General features: G+C 35.7%; 2 protein-coding genes across 2 annotated transcripts; one reads left to right on the top strand and one right to left on the bottom strand.

Moving 5' to 3' along the window:
- Positions 1-361: 361 nt before the first annotated feature.
- On the top strand, positions 362-6,259 carry LOC107569789 (uncharacterized). Its single transcript, XM_016255942.1, has 7 exons — positions 362-520; positions 2,447-2,773; positions 3,466-3,792; positions 3,907-4,032; positions 4,764-5,078; positions 5,455-5,745; positions 5,914-6,259. Exons 1-7 carry the CDS (start codon positions 490-492, stop codon positions 6,015-6,017), a joined length of 1,521 nt encoding a protein of 506 aa, XP_016111428.1. The 5' UTR covers positions 362-489; the 3' UTR covers positions 6,018-6,259.
- Positions 6,260-10,140: 3,881 nt separating this feature from the next.
- Positions 10,141-13,780, bottom strand: LOC107569791 (uncharacterized). Its single transcript, XM_016255946.1, has 5 exons — positions 13,637-13,780; positions 12,605-12,931; positions 11,403-11,714; positions 11,151-11,258; positions 10,141-10,768 (listed from the first exon to the last, which is right to left on the bottom strand). The coding sequence occupies exons 1-5, from the start codon at positions 13,683-13,685 to the stop codon at positions 10,545-10,547; spliced, it is 1,020 nt and encodes a 339-aa protein (XP_016111432.1). The 5' UTR covers positions 13,686-13,780; the 3' UTR covers positions 10,141-10,544.
- Positions 13,781-25,794: the final 12,014 nt, after the last annotated feature.

Genomic DNA, 25,794 nt, shown 5'->3' with positions numbered 1-25,794 from the left:
GTAATTTTACAATCAAAAAAATAAATGTGATCATTTTTACAAAAGGAGCATAAATCATCAATATCAGAGTATCTTGAAATCATTGATTTAACATGAGGGCCTATTTACGGAAGATGTCAAGCGCTGATTGACATAACGCTACGTTTTCATACGATTTTTGGGCTACGGGTTTTCGTGAAAGTAGCGTACAGGATGGAGTGTAAACGGTGAAAACAGCCACCAGGAATGTATTTAGTAACTACATTTCTTTCACAGCTTCAGAAAGAAGGGACAAAGTGTTTCTAGTCAGACAGCTGCTGACAGGTTGTGAACAGCTGGATTCGTGCCAATATGGGAAACGCCCGCTATTGCGTCACACAATGCCAAGTGGAGGAGCCATCCTTCAAGGATACGACAAACGCAATTCAACAACATAAAAATATAAAGTAAACTCATTGATCATCTTTATTAAATTCGGATTCTGCACAGCTCTACAAAAACAGGAGGAACATGTTATTGGTCTTTCTATTATTAATGGCTGGTAAGTTTTTCGAAATGTGTTTACTTTCGGTTTTGGTCGATCCACATAACACCAAAAACAAAAACTATTCCTATTGTTTTCTTATTTCTAGAATTTGTTCATTTACAAGGTCTAACCAATCACTAAGTGGGACAAAACAGGGTGCTTAATGGAACAAATAAAACCTTGCACTCGGACAAATGAAACTACATTTATTTAGGCTATGTAGCTAGTAGCCTACTTAGCTTATGCTTTGATACAACATCCCAACTTTTTAATTTTTTTTTTATCAAAATGTGCTTTTTTAACTTGGACTGTGTAATATAATTGCAACTTTATCTTTAACAGCAATCAAGATGTTTTTAACATTTTAGCACATTTTAGCAGACAGATTACACTTTCACATGTGACCAACAATTCCACAACAAATGTAAAATATCATAATGAAATATTATCAAAATATTCAACTGACGGAGGTGACAGAACTGACTGTCGCCACGAAAACCTGAATTTGTAATAATTTTAACTATCAAATACATTGAATCAGTCAATTACTGTATTAAAACAAACACAACAAACAGTGAGTATGTTATTGTTTATAAAGCTTTTATTCAAGAGTCACATATTTTGATGTAGGCCTATCATTGGAACACAACATCTTATGGTGGTGACATCTGACGGTGTTGACAAATTTGCCATTTCTTTCACAAAACCAATGGAGTTCATGTAGTAGCCTTTTTTCTGTTGATGCTAAATGCTAATCAACCTGCTTCAGGAGAATAAAATGATCGAAATATTTCAAATAATTTCCTCAGAAATTGGAAGATGGTGTTGACATATCATGGCTGTGACAAAGGAAATATTAACATCAGGATTTTAAATATTCTAAAACTATAAAACTTAGCAGAGCCTGTCTGACACTGATGTACTCTGCAGAGGTGAACTGTGGCAAGGGGGTCCTTTAGAGTGACAGCTGCCCCTGATATTCCCTGATTTTATTACATTTTATTGAATGTCTGACGGTGTTGACAAAAAGTGGGGACACAACTTTGAAACCTTATGAAACATGCATGTGTCATTAAAAAAACAACCTTGCTTTGATATGAGATATTAAGTGTAGTGATAAAACAAGGTCTTTTTCATCATTCATTTTTTTTTAAATCCATTTTATAGCATATGAATTATTGAACCCTTCTCTGTGGACACTGTTTTAGATGCAGTGAGAAGACAATAAGTGTCATAGATTTCATATAATAATGATACAATTAAATTGAAGGGGATAATTGTGTTAAATACATTCTATTATTAATCCCCCATAACTTTTACAATTGAAAATAGTTTTTATTTTTAAACCTAATAGCAGTTACAATTGCTGGGCATGTTTTGTCCCATGTCTCAAGAATCAGTGCAATTTAACTTAGCCTAAAGCTGACTTCAATCTCGACATCAGGAAGGCTTTTTGCCCTGATCATTTCGGTGACTAAGACCCCCAAATATAACGAGGCCCTTGCAAAATCAAATTTAATAGCTGTCGATCGGCAAAAAGCCTGCTGAATTTTTGTATTCATAGTCTTTTTGTTTTCATAGACTGTTGCCTGTTTTCAAAGTAAACTGTGCATCTTCATCATCGGTAGAATCCAGTTTGGTAAAAACGTCTGCTTGCCTAAATGTTTAATAGGCCTTTTCGCTTACATTCTTCTTATTCTTATGGCAAACAAGTGTAATCATGTATTCATCATGCTTCATACAGTTATCTTGTTTTGATACATAGCTTGCGTTGTTTTAATTTTCACATTTATGGTCTTAATTTTCAAAATTTTTCCCTTAACAGTCTAAAAAGTTGGCTAATCACATATTTGTCTTTTTTAGCAGCTCACTCAATTACAGTTGAATCTGTTTGCTGTAGTTAGTGCTGTATCATTAAAACCGTTTCTGTTTGTTTTCTAGGTGGAGAGACAAGTAAAACTGTGAACATGTCGGTGACAGAGGGGGATGCTGTCACTCTACAATCTGATCTTTCGGAAATATTGAATGATGATACAGTATTATGGATGTTTGGACCTAAAGACACTCTCATATCTCAAATCCGAAGAGAGGATGACCTGACCTCATTTTTCGTCACCGATGATGTGGGATTCAGAGGCAGATTGCAGGTGGATCAAAACACTGGCTCTCTCACCATCAGAAACACCAGAATCAGACACTCTGGACAATATAAACTATCCTTCTCTAGAGAAAAGACTACAATCAAGATATTTAATGTTACTGTCTTTGGTAAGTCTTCCATTGTAACAATGATCCAGTTTCTAAACTCTGAGTTGTTTTTCCTGTTTCAAACTGTTCATATTTAAACAGGGTTAATAATAATTTGGTTTGTTGGTCTGTATGATTTCAAACCATACACTTGAGTGAGAATTAAGTGATTAAGTGAGAATTTCCTGATTTTGCACAATACAAGCAGTGGCAGACTGGTCTTAAAAAGTTAGTCATCTCATTTTTTATATATTTTTTTCTTAAAGACTGGTCATAACCTTTTTAATTCAGTTATGAAATGGTAGATTGGTCATATACTGGAAAAGTAAGAATGACTACCTCTTGGCAACTGCTAGTTGGTCAAACTAGTTCTTGAGGCACAGTCTTAACATGGTGTTAAGACTGTGGGGGCCGGTTGCATAAACTGTTTAGACTAGTCTTAAAAAGTTAGTCATCTAATTTTTTTTCTTTAAGACTGGTCATAACATTTTTAATTCAGTTATGAAAAGGTAGATTGGTCTTATTTGTAGTGGAAATGTAAGACTGATTTCCCCTTGGCAACTGCTAGTTGGTCAAACTAGTTAAGACACTGTCTTAACATGGTGACTAAGCTTATGCAACTGGCCCATAATGGGACTAACGTTCTTTCAGAATTTCAAATCTGATACATTGTAAAACTCTACATTTTATTATTGTTCTGCTCATTTTTCCAGTTGTGGTTGGTAAGACGGACGGAGTTAAGTCATTGTCATTGTCAGTGCTGGAGGGAGATCCTGTCACTCTACATACTGATTCTGAAATACACCAAGATGCTCTGATGCTGTGGAGGTATGGTGATAAAGGCATGCTCCTGGCTAAAATTGACTTTGAGACAAATGAGACCTCACTAACCGATGCTGATGAGGGATTCAAAGATCGACTGCAGCTGGATCAGACCGGATCTCTGACCATCACAAACACCAGAACCACAGACTCTGGACTTTATGAACTACAGATCAGAGGCAGTGAGAGCTTGCAGAGATTCCTGGTTTCTGTAAGTGGTGAGTAACTCTTTCAGTTATGACGATATATGGTATTATTAGCATATATCTGAAACCATTTCAGATTATCATATTGACTGACACTTTCAGTGTCTCTCTTCATACCTGTCCCAGATGCAGGTCTTTCTTCGAGTGTTATAGCAGGAATAGTTGTTGGTGTTATTGTTCCTGTTCTGCTGATCCTGATTGCCTTTGTGATCTACTATCGCCGCAGGATTTATAAATTAAAAATGCAAATGGGTAAGTATAATGTACGTAAACATTTCCTCCAAACTTGCTAGGATTTTCTTTAAACTATGTACATTGTAGTATTTAATTTGAGTACTTTGTTTTTCCATTTCATTTAAAATCAAACCACTGACTAGGATGTTCATGCTCTGAAGTAAGTTTCGGATAAGTGAGATTTTTGATATTCAGTGAATTTCTAGAAATTCTTGTCAGCACAGAATAAGCTTAATCCATCATTCCTGGTCTAAGTGTCGTTCAAATATGGCAATCAATAAGTTTTACTTTATTAAATTTTTCACTAACATACATGCACGTATACGGTTATGTTTTATGTGTTTGTGATTTGTATTAAGATGAAAATTCATTTCCCCACATCATGTCATTTCAAACGTGTATGCTGTTGTTCACACTGCTCTTTTCCATACACTTCATACTGAACACAACATTCAATCTCTAAATTGGAAAAGTATCATAAATATACTGTAATGTTGTCCAAGCAATTCATGCCGTATATGTCAAGTGAAGTCTCCTGAAATCATATCATAATTACAACGGACTAAAATTGTTGATTCAATGCCAATGTTTTGCCAAAAGCGTTGACGTGCTGTGGCAGTTTTACATTTCTCACTTAAAAGACTTGAAATATAGCATGAGTCATATGGACTTTATAGTGTGATTGTATGAATGTACAGTAACTGAGATCTTCACCTGAACACTTATGTTTCTATGCATTTCTGTGACAGTCGAAGAGAAGAAAGAGACAGTGACAGAGGGAGAATCTATCACTCTACACGCTGGTCTTACTGGAACACAGGGAGATGTTACGATGAAGTGGTGCTATGAAACTGATGACAATCTCATTGCTGAAATTAAAAGAGGGACCAAAAGGACACAGGAGGGTGCTGATGGGAGATTCAGGAGCAAACTGAGGCTGGATGACAAGACTGGAGATCTCACTATCAGTAACGTCAGGACCATTCACTCTGGACTCTTTAAACTCAAGCTCAGCAGCAGAGCCAGAAAAACCATCAACAAGAGATTCATTGTTACCGTCAATGGTAAGTACTAAGTCCTTGTGTGTAAAAGATCATGCTGTGAGTTTAGACTATCTAAAAATTAACACTATCTCAAAGTGCTCAAATTTTAATTACTTTTAGATTTCAGTTACTTTTCATTGTAATTAGTACACGATTAGGAGATTAAAGTCATAATATTGCATGAATTAATTATAGGAACTTCAGTTTGAAAATAGTCTCAAAATATGATTTTAATTTGGTATAACACTTATTATTATTCTGATACATTTACTACAACATTCCTACAACAGCTATATTAGTCTGGTTTTATGTTGATTTAAGAATGAAATGGCTGGCAAAATTCATTCAGACACTAATACTGAATTTCTCTGTTTCTGTGTGCTGCTGTGACATGAAGTGAAGTCATTGTCAGCGACGGCAGGAGGTTCTGTCACTCTCCAGACTAATGCTAAAATACAGAGCGATGATCTGATACTGTGGACGCTTGGAGCTGAAAACGTTCTCGTTGTTAAAAAAGATTCAGGAACAACTACTGTTAATGAGAGATTCAGAGGCAGACTTAGGTTGGGCAAGACGACTGCATCTCTGACCATCACAAACCTCACAAATACAGACTCTGGACATTTTAAACTGCAGATCATCAACACTAAAAAGACCACATTCAGGAGAATCAACGTGACTGTCACCGGTGAGTAGAACATAATTTATTATAATGACTATCTATATATACAACAGTTCTGTGTTTTGGAACTCTTGTGTCGTCCTTAAGATTGTGTAGCTGCAACATCATCTATAAGTAGATGTGTATTCTTTCTCTCTTTTTACTTTCCATGATTATCTCTGTATTTTCTTTCAGGTTCCACAGGAAACCAAGTGAGTGAATTAGAGACTGCAGTAATGCTGCTGTCGGACGATGTGGATGGAGTGAATGAGCAGGAAGAGACATGGTCACTTCAATGAAATAAGACATGCCCACCAGTGCGCCAACACTGACATCAACATTTGACCTCAACAAATTTCTGCTTTTATGAAAGTGAGAAACTTTTACTCTTAACACTCAGGATGCGTGACACTTTCCCATGATCTGTAGCGCTGCAATTACCAACCACTGGTATTGGGAAAGTTTTTGATTCTCCAAAAACGGTGCACAGTTCTTAAAATAACCTGTTTTTATTAATGTGAAGAATACTTTAAAGGGGTCGTATGATGCGATTTCAAGTTTTCCTTTCTCTTTGGAGTGTTACAAGCTGATTGTCGATAGATAAGATCCCTGAAGTTGCAAAGACTAAAGTCTCAAGACCAAAGAGATATTCTTTATCAAAGTTAAGACTCTGTCACGCCCCCCTAAAATGGCTCGTTCTAACACGCCCCCACATATCTTCCTCACTATGTGGAAATATTAGCATAACGCCGCCAAAATGTGCATGCAAAGAAAGGCGGCGTGGTTTCAGTAACCGCAGTTGGGACTTTGTAGAAAACGAAGCGTTTGAGAGAGGCGGGGCATAGAGGACCTACAATAATGTACAGTATTTGAAAAATAATGTGTTTTTTGAACATTAAAGCATGTCAACATATTCTGTTACACCAAATACACAAAATAATGATCTTTAAAAAAGCATCATATGACCCCTTTAAAGCTTTTTTTTCCCACTATAAAGAACTTTCTGTGGAACAGAACGGTTCCATGGATGTTAAAGGTTCATCATGGAACCATTGATGCCAGTAAAGAGCCTTTATTTTGTGAACGAAACATTGTTTACCATTTTGGAAATAATTCCTTACAGTCAAGATGGTGCAAAAATAGTCTGAACACTGAAACATTAACAACGAACAAATAATTGATTGTGTTTCAGGAGTGTTGTACATTACAATGAGAGTGTTAATTTTCATATTGGTACTTATTACTTTATTATTATTTACTTATCAATATTTATTTACTTATTCTGTTACTGTTAATCAGTGTTGGGGACAGTTACTTTTAAAAGCAATGTATTACAATAATGTGTTATTCCCTAAAACACTAAATAAATTATGTTACCTTTAGTTACATACCATAGACCCTGCCCTATCTCGCTCATATGGTATTCATTTTATTTGTGCAGGTCCTAAAAAGGGATATTTAAAGCCTTAATTTGATTTAAAAAATAATAATAATTAAAATACCCTGTAAACGGTGTAATAAAATGCCGTCCTTGATATGTGTATTTGATTGATGTTTTGACTTCTATCTAATTTTCTTATCACATGGTTTGCAGGGGAACACTGGGGAGAACTTTATAGCCCAGACGTGCTTTTGGCTAAATGAATCAAGCTCTGAGTTAATATAGGAGTGTATTTTCCTAGATTTAAGACACAAATAAGTTTAAGAATAGATTAAGTGATACATTGTCTGTAGGCTATATTCCACAGAATGAATTGCTGTTATAGTACAATGGGTTGAACAGATTAAGCCAAATAGGACTGGAATTTGCTTAGATTCTTCATCAGCTCTTAAAAGTGTAATATCTACAAGAAGTGATAGAAAAGACCTGCTAGTGGAAATCTATACATTATTCTACAGATTGATCACACAGGGTATAATAGTATACTGTTGTTGGCACACATTGGGATAAATAGGGAATGAAACAGCTGATGAATTAGCAAAAGCAGCATTAAAGAAAACTTTGTGGATATTAAAGCAGAAGTGAGGTAAATCAGTGATTAACAGGTAAGAAGTAGAACTTTGGCAACAAAGGTGGTAAAATAGCAGCACAGGAAGACGGTATTGTTGCAAAGTCAGTTGGGAAAAATGAACAGTTTATGGAAGGCATAGAAAGGAAGAAGTAATGATTTCTTGATTAAGATTTTGATACAGGACTAAATTCAACACTTGCAATAATAAGAAAGCATGAAAATGACGTGTGATGCATGTAAAGTTTTAGAAAAAGTGCATGCATGTTTTTTTTTTTTACTTTAGTTTGACTTTAGTCTCACAGCCTCATGTAATTACTGCATCAACATTCCTACAACAGATATATTAATCTGGTTTGATGTTACATTTCTCTACATTAACTCGTTTTAACTTTTTTTGGAAAAGGTTAGGCCTAAAAAACAAATGATAACCATAATGAAAACGTAAAAAATACAGACAATTTTGCATACCTCAGATGAAAAAAAAAAATTGGAAATACAATGCAAAATATACGGTTCTGCTCATGAATGTTCAGTTTAATTGCACCCAAAACTGATTAAAAAAAAAGAAAAAGAAAATGAAGTTCCTGGTTATAAACAAGTGACTGCTGTGACACTGCCATTGCAGGAACATGTTCCTAATGGAGTGAATCAGCAGGAAGAAACCATGCCACTTTAATGAGATAATACACGCCCACCAGCGCCAGTCACTGTAACATCACCAACATCAGACTTCAACAACATATTTCTGCTTTTATGAAACTGAGAAACGAACCTGTTTGCTGGAATGAAGCCTTGTGTGATTAAGCACCTGACTAACAGCAGCTTACAAAAGTAAAGACAGAAGTGTGTGGACACCAACAGCACTGCAGAAGACCTGCAGCTAACTGATGAATTACTTATTATTTTTCTGTTATTGTTAATGTTGTCTTAAGTCAAACAGAGATGCAATGTCTCCTTCTCACTGTTGTTATCGTCATAGGACAATGCTGTTAAGCAGTAATTTTCTATTTGCTTTGGTACAATAACACTTATGAAATTTGCAGTGGTGGACGAAGTACACAAATCAAGTACTTGAGTAAAAGTACAGATATGTGTAATAAAATATTACTCCAGTAAAAGTACTTTTCAATTTTACTCGAGTGAAAGTACAAAAGTACTTGATTTTTTATGTACTTAAGTAAAGTACTGATAGATTTATTTTGCAATTTTATATAGGCTACTTAATTAAATTTTATATTAGCACATACATTTTATAATCCTACTGCTCAAAATACCTGGGATTTTCCCAAAACAACCACTATATGGAGTCAAGATATATTGTTGATATGGACTACACTGACGAGAGTGATGTAGTAATGTTCACTGTGAAGCTTACACTGAGATCTACCTGAGAGAAAACAGATCTGACCATCTGATTTTCACCAGTAAGAAAAAAAGTGTTTTAAAGCTTGTTGTTTTGCAGAACATCACAGTTATATACTAACGTTACAGCAGAGGGGAATATGAACGTGTAGCGTCTCGACCAATCTGACACACTAATTTTAATTTGATTTAACAAATCAATTATTCATTAGGTTAACAAATCGTCACAAGTTAATTATAACTAGTTATGGTTAATTATTCATATTTCCCATGAGCTGATTCGCTACAAACGTGCATGAGTTATTTTATTTAATGTGTTATTTTAATGTTTCATTTTTTTTACCTAAAACATAGAGACTCTGATGTTAATGTGTCTGCTTTCAAGCATTTCAGTGGGCTTAAATAGATCACCCTTTACAGCAGATTTAGTTCACAAACAACTGACAGTGTTGACCTAAATATGATTTTCAGTTACAATAATGAATCCTAAAATTCAACATTAGTAACTTACTTTTAGCAGCATCAGTCACGCGCAAGGTTCTTACTTGTGAATTTATTTCACTGGAGACTCGCACTAAACGGTTCATTTGAATCAGTGAGTTGTCGACTCGAGAACAGCTGCAATCGGTTCATTCTAATTCGTCAATGAATCGTTTGGTGCAATTTGCGAACCGATTTAAAAGGTTAATTGAAAAGAATCAGTTCGTTCATGAATCAGACACCGCTTTTGCGTCTCGGAGCACGTGATATATTATAAGTATTAACGATATGTTTTATGAAATGTAATGAAGTAAAAAGTACAATCGTATGCTTTGGAATGTAGAAGTAAAAGTAAAAGTCACTCTAAATAAAACTACTCCAGTAAAGTACAGATACTTGAAAAATGTACTTAAGTACAGTAACGAAGTAAAGCTACTCCGTTACTGTCCACCACTGGAAATTTGTGATGGTCAGATGAAGTCTGACTGAAGATTGAAAAGATAAAATAAACATCTCCTGCATCCTGCTTTTCGCTGCTTATATCTGCACCTTTTGAAAGGCAGAAGAATTTAACATGGTGTTGACTGTTTTGGAAAGGATGGCTAGAGTTCCCGAAAAGCTAGATTTGGGTAATAGCTGCTTGATAAAGTTATTCATAAACATCAAATCATCTTTATAAAGACAAACAGTGTTTTATATTTATTAGTAGTTTAAATCTTTTATGTAAAAATCAATTGAACCCCACCACATCTTCAAATAAGAATGCTTTTGAGATCATACTATGCCATCAATTGTGTTGCTCAATTATTTTGTTACAGTAATTATGTTTACAGCCATGCATTTAATAGATTGATCAAAGTCATATTCTGTGCAGATACAATCAATAAACGGCCAATGAGTGCAAAAATATTATGTTATTAAACAGCTGTGTAAGGAACAGTAAAAGTGCAGAGCATTAATGTGTGTTTTGCTTTATATTTGGACATATCTGCAGCTTAACCTTCTGCTCAGTTCATACTGTTGGTCTGATTTTGCTCCATGGGTCTGAGAAAGATATTGAGTCTCTTCTGTCCTGTTCAGCTCACTTCTTGTAGATCTGATGTCATAAACCAGCACTGCAACAGCAGCCACGCCCACCAGAGCAGAGAGAGCCAATCGGATCACAGCTTCAGTAAAACCACAACAGTGAATGTGGGCTGAAAAGAAAAAAAAGGGACACTGAATCACAACTGTGCATTTATTTATAATTAAAACAGACGAGGCATGGATTTTGTGGGTTATTGGGAAGGCAATGAATCCACAAGCTTCAATCTGTGAATGTTTGTCTTTCCTTGCTTAGCCAAATAACATTAGTAGGATTGCATGGCTGACATAAGCGGTTCTAGATCATTTCTACGGCTCCCTAAAGAATGTGATTCTTTCCCAATGATGTTTTGTTGCCTCGAAAGCTAATGTTCTCTAGAGCAGCATGAGACGAGTGATTCATTTCTGTCGCTTGTCTGCCATATGTTTTCTATTCCTGCAAAATCCCGGAAGAAGACTTAAGTAAATGTTCCCCATAGAAACCCAGTGACTTACCTGAACTCGGCTGATAGAGTTCAGTAACGCTGGCATCCTCAGTCTGGTTTGCGGATGAATTGTTCATCGCACAGCTGGACGCCACACAATTTGTGCTCGATGATCTTTCTGGCAATGAAGAATTTTGGCATTAAAGCAGCCAATATTATAAAATGTGTATTTAAGAAATTTTGAAAATAGAAAAGCACCATTTTAAAATGTGATGTCAAATTTATAATTCAAATGAAGGGCTAATTATGCTGTAATTCTCACCATAGACAGTAACATCATAATCCACGTAGCTGGTCTCTCTGTTGACTGTTGCTAGCTGATAAAGTCCAGAGTCTGTGGTTCTGGTGTTCGTGATGGTCAGAGATCCGGTCGGATCCAGCTTTAATCGGTCTCTGAATCTCCCATCAGCATCGTACGTATAGCTGGTTTGCGTGAGTCTGTTGACTTCAGCTATTCGAGTGCTTCCGAACATCCACTGTATTAACAAATATTTCTGTTTTTCAGTAACATCAGGGTTCAGAGTGACAGAATCTCCCTCCTGTACTGATATTGACTTCACTTCTTCGGTCACGCCTAAAGAGAACACAGAAACATGTTACAAACTGTGATCATTATGTTGGTTATTAATGACCAAATTACTATTTAAATCTGTATTTTGCATATATTTTCCTAATACCAATGTTGAATGATAAATAAAACAAGACTTTAAAATGAGACCTAAGATTAATAAGAGACATAACAGGAGTTCAATATGAGTTGGTGTTACTTAAGCACTTTCATATGCAAACAGAAGTGAAACAAAACACAAACAAAACACTCATCTGTGGATCTGACTGCTTTAAAGGAACAGTTCACCCCAAAAATGAAAAGTTACTCTTCAAAATTAAATAAGTAGAGTAAGCATTTCAATTACTTAATGTAACTGATTACATTTTCATTACTTTTCTACATTTCTAATGTAAATCATTTTCAATCATTTAAACCAGGCAGATTGTAGCCTAAAGCTTTCAGCAGCAATGTGACGTGGTGTCTGCCAATTCAAACAAGAGAAACAAGCAAAAGCATCAGAATAGCATTGCTTTACCAAAAGGGCCTTTAAAAGGCAAGAGGCATTGTGCACATCAATAACAGGCAAAGCAACAAATTAATATTATTAAACATATCCTATTTGTATTTTTAAGTATTTGTATTTTGTATTTATAAGTTACATGTAACAACACTGCACACAAGAAAAAAACTACTACATATTTAGAAGAACTTGTTAAATCATGACAGAACTTTCATTATTGGGTGAACTATTCCTTTAACTTCCACATTCTTAACTGTGGCCATCTGTTTAAAGGGAATAAAAGCCATCAGTATCATAAGGAATACTGAAATAAATAGAAAAGAACCATTTTAAAATATTACAATGACAAAGACATCATTTAAATGAGGAGCAAACTATGCTGTAATTGTCTTACCATAGACTGTAACATTGAAACTCATGTAAATGGTCTCTTTTTTGACAACCGTTAGTTGATAAAGTCCAGAGTCTGTGGTGCTGGTGTTTGTGATGGTCAGAGATCCAGTCTGATCCAGCTTCAGTCTGTCTCTAAATCTCCCATCAGGACCATCATACGTCGAGTTTGTTTGTGTGAGTCTGTTGACTTCAGCTATTCGAGTGCTTCTAAACTTCCACTGTATTAACAAATATTTCTGTGCTTCAGTAACATCAGGGTTTAGAGTGATAGACTCTCCCTCCATCACTGATACTGACTTCATTTCTTCTGTATCAACACCAAACACACCTGGAGAACAAACAGGAACATGTTTTGTCACAGACATTTTGTCACAGGCCCCTGAACTTTGGCCCCAATCCATAATACATCTCTGTGTACAAGAAATATCTTATTTAAACCAGGTCTATGCCACTGTTGATTATACTAGAATATAAATTCTGCACGTTCAGTCAGCTTGCTGAACAAAATGGAAAAACGCTGATGAGCATTACTGAACTGATTTGTTCCTCCTTAGTGTTGTCACTTCTGCACTCATTTTGGTGTGTAAACAGAAGTGAAACATAAAGCATGATCTGTGGATCAGAAGGCTTTACGCTTATTCATCTAACTAGTCACATTTACTGATTGGCTCGTGGACTAATTTAATTCTATACTGAGAAATTGAATTGCTATAGGCCTAAATTAACTAAATGCATTACTGAAACATGTTGAATATTAGAACACTGATGTCCATTTGTGTTAATGATCAAAACGTTTAAAAGACAAAAAAACAATAATTTTGGTACATCTTGTAGAACTCCTTCAAGATGTCTGCAAAAGTTTACTTTTGTAAAAACAAACAAAAAAAGTTAAAGTGATCGCCTGATAAACTTTTTTTGTAGGAATAACATTGCGACGATAAGGTTGTAAATCCTGTTTGATTTCAACCTGAAGCTTATTACTCTTAACTTAAACTGCAGGACGTGAAGCAATGAAAACACATTTATAACTTACCAATCAGACTCCACAAGCACAACGAGAACAAAACTAATGGATGAACCATATTCTCTGGCCGTTTGCCCACCTATCTAATGACTAAACACCGTCCCGTTTACACCTCGAGCAACTTGTGGCTGCATGTCGCCAATTCCCAGAAGTGTGTCGCTAGAAGGCGTTCCCACTGCTGGTTGACTGGTGATGGTTAAGAGTGACAGTAGCGTTACAGTGCTTTCGTGTTCTTACCACTTAAAATAAATATTTAATGGAATAAGCCCTTGGAATGGAGTAAAATGCGTAATACTCCCTATACATTTTTTTTTAAGTATTATATATTAATCAGTCCAATTGAAACGATTTGAAAATATCAAAGAGTGGCGAAAAGCGTGTGAATTAGAATAAAAAAATAAACCGTGGCCTTCTGGAGAGAAAAAAATAGAGACATCACAAAATTTGTAATGGTTTTATTTGTTATGAATTGTATCGGTTTTAATGGAAACTGTAACGGTCCCTTGTTGGTAGCTTATAAAGCCAAATTAAAATGGAATTATTATTGTTTTGACAACGTCACCTCATTCATTGTAATCAGTATTTGAAAATGCTTATGCATTCATAAACCAAACCTTTCGCTGATTGTTTACAGTGTGGTGGAAGTTACTCCCATCAAAGCATCAAAAGCTGGATAGGTGTGTTCGACCTGATGCGGCGCTGAGCAGACCGATCGGTGTTTGACTGGACGCGGTGCATACCGCTGTTCAGAAACACAACAGAAAGGATTCAGCGGACCAGAATAATCTAAATCTCCAGAGATCATCTTCATTCATTCAGATTTTTCACACCTCCACAACAACGTGCAGAACATGTCATTGTTCTTTCTACTATTATTCATGGACGGTACAAAAATGTACCCATTAAGCACAGCCAGACTTTTTGCATTTAATGATGTATATCTTAATTGAAATGCTTTTGTCATTTAAATAAATTAAATATTATTGTGTGAGAGATTAAGATTTTATTTGAACATAACTTCTTGAACTAAAAATGTCTCAATGTAGATTTTGGTGAGCTTAATAGGTAGGTTTACCCTATACAATCTGCATACATACAACTTTTTTGGAAAAATAAATTTTCTTCAAGACGTTTCCAACTATGACTTTGAAATATATATATATATATAAAGTCATAACATTAGATAGTCAGGTAATATCCTCCGCTTTACTTAACTCATAAAAGGCCTATAGTACAAAAACATTCCTACAGCTGCTTTATTGAGCCAGTTTGACATGATAGTTTACACATTCATTGGGTTTGGTTTGAGCAGTTCACATCTTTTTAATCTAAAAAACTATCCAAGTGATCTGTGTGCAATATAAATGAGCTGAAATTAGCAAGTTTTTTTTTTAATTGCTCTGTTTTTATGTGCCGTTGTAACAAAGTGAAGACAGAGAAAGTGATGCTGGGAGATTGTCACTCTCCAGCCTGAGAGATGATCTGATGCTGTGGACGTTTGGAGCTGAAAAGCATCTCGTTGTTAAAGCTGATTCAGGAACAACTAGTATTAGGGAGAGATTCAGAGACAGACTGGAGCTGGACAACACGACTGGAACTGACCATTAGAAACATGGAAACCACAGACTCTGGACAGTATTAACTACAAATCATTAACAGCGAACAGACCACAATCAAGAGATTTAATGTGTCTGTCACCAGTGAGTAGAACAACATTTATTATAGTAATGGTATATTTATTTCTGTAACATTTCCTTTGGAAAATGTTGAACAAAAGATGTAATTTCAGATATTCCGTTTGTGGCAGTGTTAATTTCTATCATTTCTAGTGTTCTTTCTATCATAGCTGATTTTGTTTAGTTAAAAACACATTTTTACAGTTCAGTAATCTTCAGTGCTGCTGTAATTGCTTTGAGACATGATTTAAACTAAGTTAAACCAGTATGCAACAAGAACTTGAATGCCATAATCGCAGACAATTTCAGCTGTTCGGTTTTGTCAATGCAAAAGTGGTTTTAAAAGTACTAAAACTAAAGCAAATACTATTCACCATAATGGTGACTTAAAACTAAATGTTTTCAATAAAAACACTATTTCCATAAAGTTAAGTTTTCAATAGAAAAGTTAATGTTCATTTAACTGAATTTTTGCATTATTGTTTTACATTGACTCAGCTCAGCTGTATTTACTTAGAATATGATGTTTTTCAAACTTTAGAAATTGTTAACAAAGTTGGAATATCTTTATAAATTACAATAAACCAAGTTTTCAATACCAAAGTTCATGCTCACTTTACCTAATTTGGCTTATTTTTTTTTAGTTCAACAACCAAATAAATAATTGTTTTATTTCAATTGTAAATGATTAATTTCAAATGTTTCAGTCATGTTTCGGTTCACAACTTCTGTTTGCACAGCAAATTCATTGCCCGATTCCTCTAACACAGCATCTATTCTACAAGCAAAGAAAGACGAGAACATCTTCAAAAAGTCATAGATTTCACAGTTCAAGTTCTGAGAGTCTGTCGTGTATTTTACATTAAAGGAATAGATCTTTCAAGCTTAAAATTATATCATCATTTATTCACCCTTATGTCATTCCAAACCTGTTTAACTTTATTCTTCCACAAAAGGAGATGTTCATGCAGAATGTTCATGCTGCTCTTTTTTTGCATATATGGAAGTGAATGGTGACCAGGGACTGTCAAGCTTCAAAATGACAACAAACTCCATAAAAGTTATAAAAATGTGTCAATCAACCTTTTTTTTTTAGTTCAACAACCAAATAATTAATTGTTTTATTTCAATTGTAAATGATTAATTTCAAATGTTTCAGTCATGTTTCGGTTCACAACTTTTGTTTGCACAGCAAATTCATTGCCCGATTCCTCTAACACAGCATCTATTCTACAAGCAAAGAAAGACGAGAACATCTTCAAAAAGTCATAGATTTCACAGTTCAAGTTCTGAGAGTCTGTCGTGTATTTTACATTAAAGGAATAGATCTTTCAAGCTTAAAATTATATCATCATTTATTCACCCTTATGTCATTCCAAACCTGTTTAACTTTATTCTTCCACAAAAGGAGATGTTCATGCAGAATGTTCATGCTGCTCTTTTTTTGCATATATGGAAGTGAATGGTGACCAGGGACTGTCAAGCTTCAAAATGACAACAAACTCCATAAAAGTTATAAAAATGTGTCAATCTGCAATCAGGCAGATTGCTGAATCTGAAAACAGGAGGACGTTATTCTCTCTACAACAGAACAGGTCAGCCATTAAGCAAAATGCAACCAGTGTTCCTGTTTTACATGTGCAGTACAGCGCAGTGATCAGAGGACAAACGTCACCAACCTGTCATCCACAAAACATATTAATGACAGTATTTTTTTTTAAAACAGATGAAGAAGGAGTTGTAGTGTGTAGGCAGAAACAGGTACCCACAGTTTCATAACATCAGATTGTAAGTGCTTTATGGGTTTGCATCAGAGTTGTGGTATCTGCCAAAGCTCCACGATACTGGACTGGTAAGTCACTGAGAAAGGGCTGTGCTAAAAAATTTTTTAAAAAAGGGTAGGCTATGGGTACCAATCAAATACTTCTCCATTTGCCATTGATCCAACAAACAGATACTGCCCCAAACTCATGCTTTGGATGAGTCAGTGTTTTTATGTTGTCCATGCATGTAAGCTTGGTAGACCTTATTTTAACACTGAATAAAGCTTCAGATTACATTTTTTTGAAAAGCCAACAGGATCAGAGGTTTATTTATGTGCACATAGTGCTGCATGAAGTTATGAGTCATCCTTTTGGACAATGCATTAAAGTGCACCTACCTTTTTCACCAAAGGAAGGCCAATGTTCTTCTCCTTCATGAGTGTCTCTAGCTTCTTCCTCACAGCTTTTCTGTTCGAAGCAAAAAATATCTATGCTTTAGGAAATGCTGTAAGTAAAAAAAACATATATTTAAAAAAAACGGTGTAGGATTTACTCAGAAAACAATTTTCACACAGAAATTGCTGTACATTTCACAAAGAAACAGCAATAACACATTGAATGAAATGTTGAGATTTGAAAATTCACAATATTTATCTTGTATAGGTTCTATAAATTGTATATATATATTTTTTAATTGCATACATGAATATGTATATAAATTGTTAAACTAAATATATACACTGGCAGTTATTAGTGCTGGAGGCTTTACTGCAAGCCTCTAGTGACCCCAGCTGGTTAAAAGCATATTTATTCGTATAGCCTGTACATTATTTTTCTACAGATTTGTTTTCAACACACTCTTTATATAGCAACATATCATAAGCCTTTTCAGATTGTATAACTTTCACAACTTTATGCAAATACCAAAAAAAAAAGGTAAACGAAAGATGGAAGAATGCTGTATAATAAACTACACAACAAACTCAATTACAAACACAATTAGCTGTTTCTACTTACTTTTTGTCCATAGTCAGTTCACTAGCTCTCATTTAACAAGGTGTACGAAAATCCATCCACTTTTTCATTCCCATTTAAATTTATTTCTACTGCAAATAATAAGCAATCTGAGATTAGCCATTGTACATATCAACTAAAAAAATGTTAATCAACTAAATCTCAATCTCAGCAGAGGATGATTAAACACCAAAAAACAGCATTAACACCTTCACTCATTACAAACCAGTTTGCCTTTATTACTTTCATAAATTGTTTCTGAGAATTAACAGAGGTTTAGCTCTTGTTAAAGGGGTCATATGATGCGATTTAAATTTTTCCTTTCTCTTTGGAGTGTTACAAGCTCTTGGTGCATAAAGAAGATCTGTAAAGTTGCAAAGACTAAAGTCTCAAAACCAAAGAGATATTCTTTATAAAAGGTAAGAGTCAGCCACGCCTACCTAAAACGGTTCGTTCTAACACGCCCCCACATATCTATGTCGCTATGTGGGAAGATTTGCATAACGCCGCCCAAATGTTCACGCAAAGAAAGAAGGCGTAACTTTTATTCTCACCGTAGTATTGTTGCCGCCGCCATGTCATGAAGGCGCTGTGTGCTTCGTTGTGAAAGCTAAACTACTTCGTTTGGCCTTTCAAAAGAGGACGATATCCGCTTCGTCATGCCTGGAGCTGATCCGTGCTGGTCGCGGAGGAAATACATCAACTTCGCGCTGTGGATCGCCGGATCAGCTTTCACCGTGGACGTCACTGTGGAAGTCCAGCCCGGGGTCGTCACACGTGGTTGCCGCAAGCCCGCCCGCCACGCCGCTCACTCAAGCTGGCCTCCGCTCACTCTAGCCCGCCGTGTGTGACTCTGTGTTTCGTTGTGAAAGCGAAGCTACTTTGTTTGGCCTTCCAAAAGAGGACACTACTAGAAATCAGTGGTTAAGTTGTATTTACAACACTGTTCCAGAACACTTCAACCCAAATATTCCGATGTGTCCAGCGCATTTTATGGAGGGCTGTTTCCTGATCCTGGGAGAGTAGACTACAATGCCGGCTGTTCTGACTCACAGACTGTAAGTATGTTTTTTATATTTAAAGAATTTGCCAATGATGATTCAAACGCGAGTTTTGAGCAGTGTAGAGTTGCGTTTGTAGTTTTTCCATTTATCCGATCACAAATGCAGACACAGTTTTATGTTTACGCGGCACGATGCAATGCAATGCGTAAAAAGACTGTATAAGTCATTATAATCCGTAATTATGTCCCCACTGGATGCAACAAATGCCTCGTTTATAATGGGTTTTAATGTTTAAGTCTCGTCGCTCCGGCCAGGACAAGGCATCACAATATGGTAAGGGGCGTAACACGCTTGAGGTATTCGGCCAATCACAACGCACTGGATAGCTGGCCAATCAGAGCACACCTCGCTTTTCAGACCGATGAGCTTTGTAAAAATAGACGCGTTTCAGAAAGGTGGGGCATAGAGAAGAAACAATAATGTACAGTATGTGGAAAATAATGTGTTTTTTGATAAAATCATTTCATTACACCAAATACACAAAATGTTCTTTTTAACAACATCATATGACCCCTTTAAACTGAGCATTTAGAAACTAAAATTATTCAAACTATGCTCATGTTATCACGTTGTCTCCTGCTTCCTGATCTATATCTTCTTCTGTCTTATTAACTGTAATAATCAGTGATTTTAACACTGTTTTCATGGCCAGCCAATCAGTTAAATCACAAGAAAAGAGAGCTGATAAAAACCGCTGTGTTGCCATATTCATTTCATTCACAAGGGAGAGCTACAGCAGTATCATCTGCATTAGGAGAGTCATGAGTTACTGTACAACATCCTGAAAGCATACAAGAAAATATCAGTGACTGGTAAAATATAATAAAATACAAAAATATATAATAAAACAAATTTCATGAATCCATCTCTGGAAAGAAAGTGAATTTCAAACCCTGTTAACATCGCAATGTTAAACATTAAAGACATTTATTTAGACTTAATTTAGCTCAATTTCCCCTCATGGACTCTATGAATTTCTAATGAAGTCGGTGCATTTCCTGATTAAATGCATACTGACAGAAGTTTTGAGAGCTTCTAATGATGGATGATCAGATCAAATGAGCAGTGAACTGGGAATTTCCAGATTCAACCGATTCTTACTCCGGGCCTAATTTCCATAACGTGCCAAAACAAGCGCGGTGATAAGAGAAACTAAGAGCAAAGGGGAATCTAAACTGAAGAACTGACGTGACTAATGTTCACACAATTATTTTTGTGATTGCCTGACTGTGGTCAGCTTTTTCTTAACAAACCTAATGCTGTTTTCTTCACTCTAGTGGTCAGCATCTTCTTGGAACTGTTTAACAGTCAGTACGTTTACATAAACAACAATATTCCGGTTTTAACATGCTCCGATTAAGAATCTACCATGTAAACAGATTTTTGATTACCTTAATCTGGCTAAAGTCATACTCGAAGTAAAAACAAAACAAATGAAGACATGGAGTATTCTTATTTTAGTCGCATTATCGAAGTGCAGTACAGTCATGTACACACCTTAAAATCACACTATTACTGTCGTGTGTTTTCGCTGCATTTTGCGACAGGATACACACACGGCAGTGGTCAACAATTTGACGGCAAACAAAACAGCATTGCTTCAGCAATGCCGTCATCTGTTTGCACGTATAGTGTGACAAAAAGTAATTAACTGCAATTGAAGCTTTCGTAAAATTCAAAATGAAATGCGCAAAACTGTATATGGCACCATAACGAAGACAAACTGTATGTTGATACGTTAAATTCTGGAGGGGACATCGGATGGCATGGCGACGTTATGATGTGTGGCATTAATCGATCAATGTACTACAACATCTAAAAGCAACTCATGTAATCACCTTAATCATAATATTGTCTTATTCAGAATAAGGTAAATAATTAGATTACTGATGTCCATGTAAATGTAGTGATTGTGTCTTTAATGGAAACACCCACAGAATAACACATGAGCACCTCTTTTAGTAGCTTAGATGGTATAGGGTCTAACATACATGCTGTTGGTTTAGATTATTTATTTAAGTTTAAACAATTCTTCCTCTCCTAAATCAGAACTTTTCCTCAGGGGATCTATAGCATGCTACTGTAGCTGACGGCTGCATGGTTATAATTTTATCTCTAATATTATCAATCTTGGAAGTAAAGTTGTTCATAATGTCATTACTGATGTGTTGTTGGGAAATGTCAACACCTGTTGATGTTTTTTTCTTCGTTAATTTAGCCAATAAATATCTGGGGTTGAGTTTGTTTTCTTCTAAAAGAGACTAATCAGATTAATCAGCAGTTTTTAAAGCTTTTCTGCAGGAGGAAGTACTTTCCCTCCATTCAATGCGAAACACCAAGTTTTTACCAATGCCATTAACATCAAACCAATGTGACAGTATTAAATCTGAAACATGATTTAAATGGTCCTGATTTGTTGTCTAACTCCAATATAGTTCAGAATGTCTAAATGTTGATACTGATGCATCTTTTCCATTATCCATATGGATATTACAATCACCAACAATTAGGACTTTATCTGCAGCTAGCACTAAATCAGACAGAAAGTCAGCAAATTCTTTGATAAAATATTTATTGTGGTTTGAATACAGTAGCCAGTACAACCATCACAGTGGATCATTTATCATTAACACAAATTACTCTAGATAATATGACACACCATAACTTCAAATGAATTATACCTGAAAACAGACCTCTGAGAAATACTGAAAATAATTACTACAAATTGTAGCAACACCTCCCCCTATACCTTTTGGACGTGGCTCACGTTTATAGCAGTAATCTTGGAGGTAGACCATTTAAAGTAATGTAATCATCTGGTTTTAGCCAGGTTGGTCAAATAGAGCACATCCAGGTTTTGATTAGTGATCACAGTTACAAAAAGGATCTAATATTCATTAAGCTAAGCTTTTTCATTTGTTTATCTATTATATCCATTTTTTATTTGTTGATCAATTACATTTTTACCCTTAAATTGGTCTGGTAATTTTTTTGTATTAGTTCAGGGAACAGACAGTCTCTATAGTATGATATCAAGATAAAAGAGTCTCCATGTGTTGAGAATGAACTGACTTCTAAAATTAACAGTGTCTGAAATATAAGTGTGTTCATAACTACATTTCAGTGGCAGCCCTAAAAGCCAACATCACAACCTAAAATTCACTACCAATGCTCTGATCCTCCTGATGTTTGTCAAGCTCAAACCTACATGACTAGACCGTTGTTTAACTGTGGATGGTAACACTCAGTTGGTCAAACCCCATTCCCCAGGCTCCTTGCTGTCCTGGTTGCTGTTGTGGACCCCTGTTACACAGTAATGTCTGGTCAACTGACAGGTCTCCAGGGATTACAATCAGCTCCGACTTCATGAGGCTCCATCCAGGCAGAGATGTCTGAAAGGCAAGCAGAAAAATAAGCTGAGAAAGTGAGATCATCAGGCTGAAAAGACAAAAAAGGACGAATGAAATAGAGGAAGATCACTGTATGCAGATAATGCGAGAGGAGTCAAAACATCAAACATATACAAGTCATACAGACTGCAGTAAAACAAGTAAAAAAAACTGGGATAGCAAGTGGAAAAATAAAGAAACTAACGTTAATGAGGAAAACAACGGGTCTTGGCAAGAAATATGGAACAAAGAAACTGGGAGAGATAGTATCCAAAAAGTATAATAATAATAATAATTAACAACAGGTAAGATGATAATATAAAGAACCAAACTGGCCACTCAACTTTGTTTAAATCAGTCATTAAGAATAGGGTCAGATAAAACAGGACTGTTTGTACTGTGGCCAAGAAGAGACCGTTTAAACGTGCATTGCAAGGCGTATGAAAAAGCAAGAGAAATGTTTGCACAGGAAAAAAAAGTCAATCTCCACCTTCTTTACCACACAAGGAAGGAAAAGCTTGCCCTCAAGTCAGATTTTCCTGATTATTACTCATCCAAATGCCATCCAAGAGGTATATGACATTCTTGCTTCAGCCGAAGAGAAGTTGTTTTGGAGGGAAACAATCCAGGATTTTTTTCTCCCCGTCGAATGCAAATAAATGATCCAAAACCCAAATTTAAGCCGCTTCCAATGGCCTCCACACGACCCAGTCAACGAATAAGGCTCTTCTCTAACGAAACGATCAGTCATTTTCAGAAAAAATACACACTTTTTAAGAACAAAAAAAAATCTAAACATCTCTGTTCACAGATGACTCAGTGATCTACTTTAACATCTGGTGCTTTTTTGTTTCTTTTTAGTTTACACAGGCGTAAGGTCCGCGTGATTGGCCCAGTATCCGATGGTGGATGAAGGTTTCCTGCGTGTTTAATCTTTTCGGTGCACCAAGTTATTTAATTTAAATTAAATTCTAATCTGACTCCATTATAACCTCGAATTTATATTGAAATGCAAATTGGTTGTTTGTCCATTTCTAATTATTATTATTATAACATTTGATTATTCTAGTTAACACTTTACTTTATATTTACTGGAATAATGTCTCCAGTTGGCCATTTTTATGCGGACCTCACGATCATGAACTCGCCAATCTGATCATTAGCCAGAGGTTATGACTAATACTATTTAATATGTCACCAGTGCTTACCATTCTTTAAATAGTAGGCTAGTTCTGTTTCGCCCTCTACAGTCCTATGTACAATTGAGTTAAAGCTCAAACAATAATCAGAGGTTATGCCAGTACTATGAAATAGAGAAAATAAAACACACACTAAGCCACTGAAAGTACTGTGAAATTTGAAAAGTAAATTGGTTATTCTAGTATTATGCCAAATTTTACTACTTCATGAATAGATCTTCAGAAACAAAAATGATTTCAGTCATCATCACTATGATAGACATTAAATTCATGTAAACAGATTTCAGTGAGGAACCTGAGCTGCTGCATAAAATCAGTTGATGATTCATGACCAGACACACGACAGATCACTGAATAATATACTGAGGTTTTCATAGGAACTTCTAGTGACGCAGGGAATGTTCTCAGAATGAGAGAATGTTAAGTATTCTGGTCTTGAATAATGTTCCTAAAACTATTTTTTTCATACAATGTTTGTGAAACTTTGTCTAATGTTACCACTTGTTTCAGAATGTTCAGGCAACAAAATAACACTCCCATAAAATGTTCGCAAAAGTATAAAAGTCAAATTATAATTTATGTGTGCATAACCAAGAAAAAGGTTTTTAAAAACATTTGCAAAACTGGCCATTCAGAAAACATTCATTTGATAATTAGCAAACTGTTAGTCAAAATGTTGTTAGAATATATGTTGTTAACTGGGGACGATCAGATATAAAACAGATGTAAATGTCATGTTTCAGTATTAAAAACAACCTTTTCCAATGCAGTGGTCAGTTTCTGCTCTGGTTTTCACACTTCATCTCTCCCACACACCTTTACATACAAAAAAAGCAGAAAGAAATTGCATCATATTTGTCACCTTTGGCTCCTGAGATCTTCAGCTTCCTGCAGAACTGCTTACAAGCAATTATTTTATCAGCAGCACATTAAACCACAGCGTGTTTACGCTAAAGTTCACTTGCAGGTCTTCTCTCTCATCCGGTCTCAACTGATTATTTGCTTATATCTGTACAAACACATTTTACATTGATTTATTGATACAGCTGGTAGTTTAGTTGGTCTGTGGGGTTTTATTTTAGTTTTAAGTGTGAAAAGAAGCAAAAGAGCACAAAAAAATCATTATATTTATTGATTTTCAAATTAATCACAGTGGGTTTAAGGCACTATTTTTTGTAAAGCTGCTTTAGAACCATTTGTACTGTGAAAAGTACTGTGAAAAGCGTATCTCCACCTCCCTGACTATCTGATTAATCAGAGTTTGATAGCATTGTCCGCTGTCTTCTCTTTAGTTGAAGACTGGATCTGAATTCATAAACCAGCACTGCAACAGTAGCCATGCCCACCAGAGCAGAGAGAGCCAATCGGATCACAGCTTCAGTTGAACCGCAACAGTGGATGCAGTCTTGCGAGAGAAGAAATAAATAACGTTAGAAAACAGAAATATGATTTGTGGGGGTAGGGGGATATATATATATATATATAACAAATATATATATTGTACCTGGACATGTGTGGCAACGTTGACTGATGTCCAGATGTGTGGTCTGGTTACTGGTGAGACTGTTGACCACACAGCTGTAGGTGTTGTTATTCTGATATTCCACCTCCAGAGGTAGAGCGAGACTGATGCTGAGATCAGACTCACTGATGCTGGACAATAAACTGTTTCCTTTGTACCAGGAGAGACTCACATGACTCACATTCAACACTAAACACAGCAGCACACATTTGGACACCGATGATCCTGATGATGATGAAGAATTTTGTGGACAGTAAATGGTGATGACAGGGATCGGCAGATGAGCTGCGGAAAAAATGCAATTAACAGATGGTTATTTTATTTGGGCAACCACAGTTGCTGGTAGCCATTGACTGCTGGGAAGCAGCAACTGTTTGGTTACCAACATTCATCATAAAGAGTGAGTAAATGCTGACAGAATTTTCATTTTTGGGTGAAATATCCCTTTAAGATGTGGCGGTGGTTTCAGAGACATTACAGAATTCTTCTGTGATTATGTTGGATATTAGAGAAATGAAATAAACTAGTGAGAGTGTGAAA

This window comes from Sinocyclocheilus grahami, unplaced genomic scaffold (genome assembly GCF_001515645.1).
Source record: "Sinocyclocheilus grahami isolate Dianchi unplaced genomic scaffold, SAMN03320097.WGS_v1.1 scaffold1381.1, whole genome shotgun sequence".
NCBI lineage: Eukaryota > Metazoa > Chordata > Actinopteri > Cypriniformes > Cyprinidae > Sinocyclocheilus > Sinocyclocheilus grahami.
The sequence above is the reverse complement of the archived record's forward strand: the minus strand, read 5'-3'. Positions and strand labels throughout refer to the sequence as shown.

Excerpts from the sequence above, each read along its gene's own strand:
- LOC107569789 (XM_016255942.1), top strand. The coding sequence starts at position 490 with ATGTTATTGGTCTTTCTATTATTAATGGCTG. Across the intron at positions 521-2,446 it reads CTTTCTATTATTAATGGCTG|GTGGAGAGACAAGTAAAACT; the intron begins GTAAGTTTTTCG and ends TTTGTTTTCTAG. Across the intron at positions 2,774-3,465 it reads ATTTAATGTTACTGTCTTTG|TTGTGGTTGGTAAGACGGAC; the intron begins GTAAGTCTTCCA and ends TCATTTTTCCAG.
- LOC107569791 (XM_016255946.1), bottom strand. The coding sequence starts at position 13,685 with ATGGTTCATCCATTAGTTTTGTTCTCGTTGTGCTTGTGGAGTCTGATT. Across the intron at positions 12,932-13,636 it reads GTGCTTGTGGAGTCTGATTG|GTGTGTTTGGTGTTGATACA; the intron begins GTAAGTTATAAA and ends TTTGTTCTCCAG. Across the intron at positions 10,769-11,150 it reads ACTCTATCAGCCGAGTTCAG|CCCACATTCACTGTTGTGGT; the intron begins GTAAGTCACTGG and ends TTTTCTTTTCAG.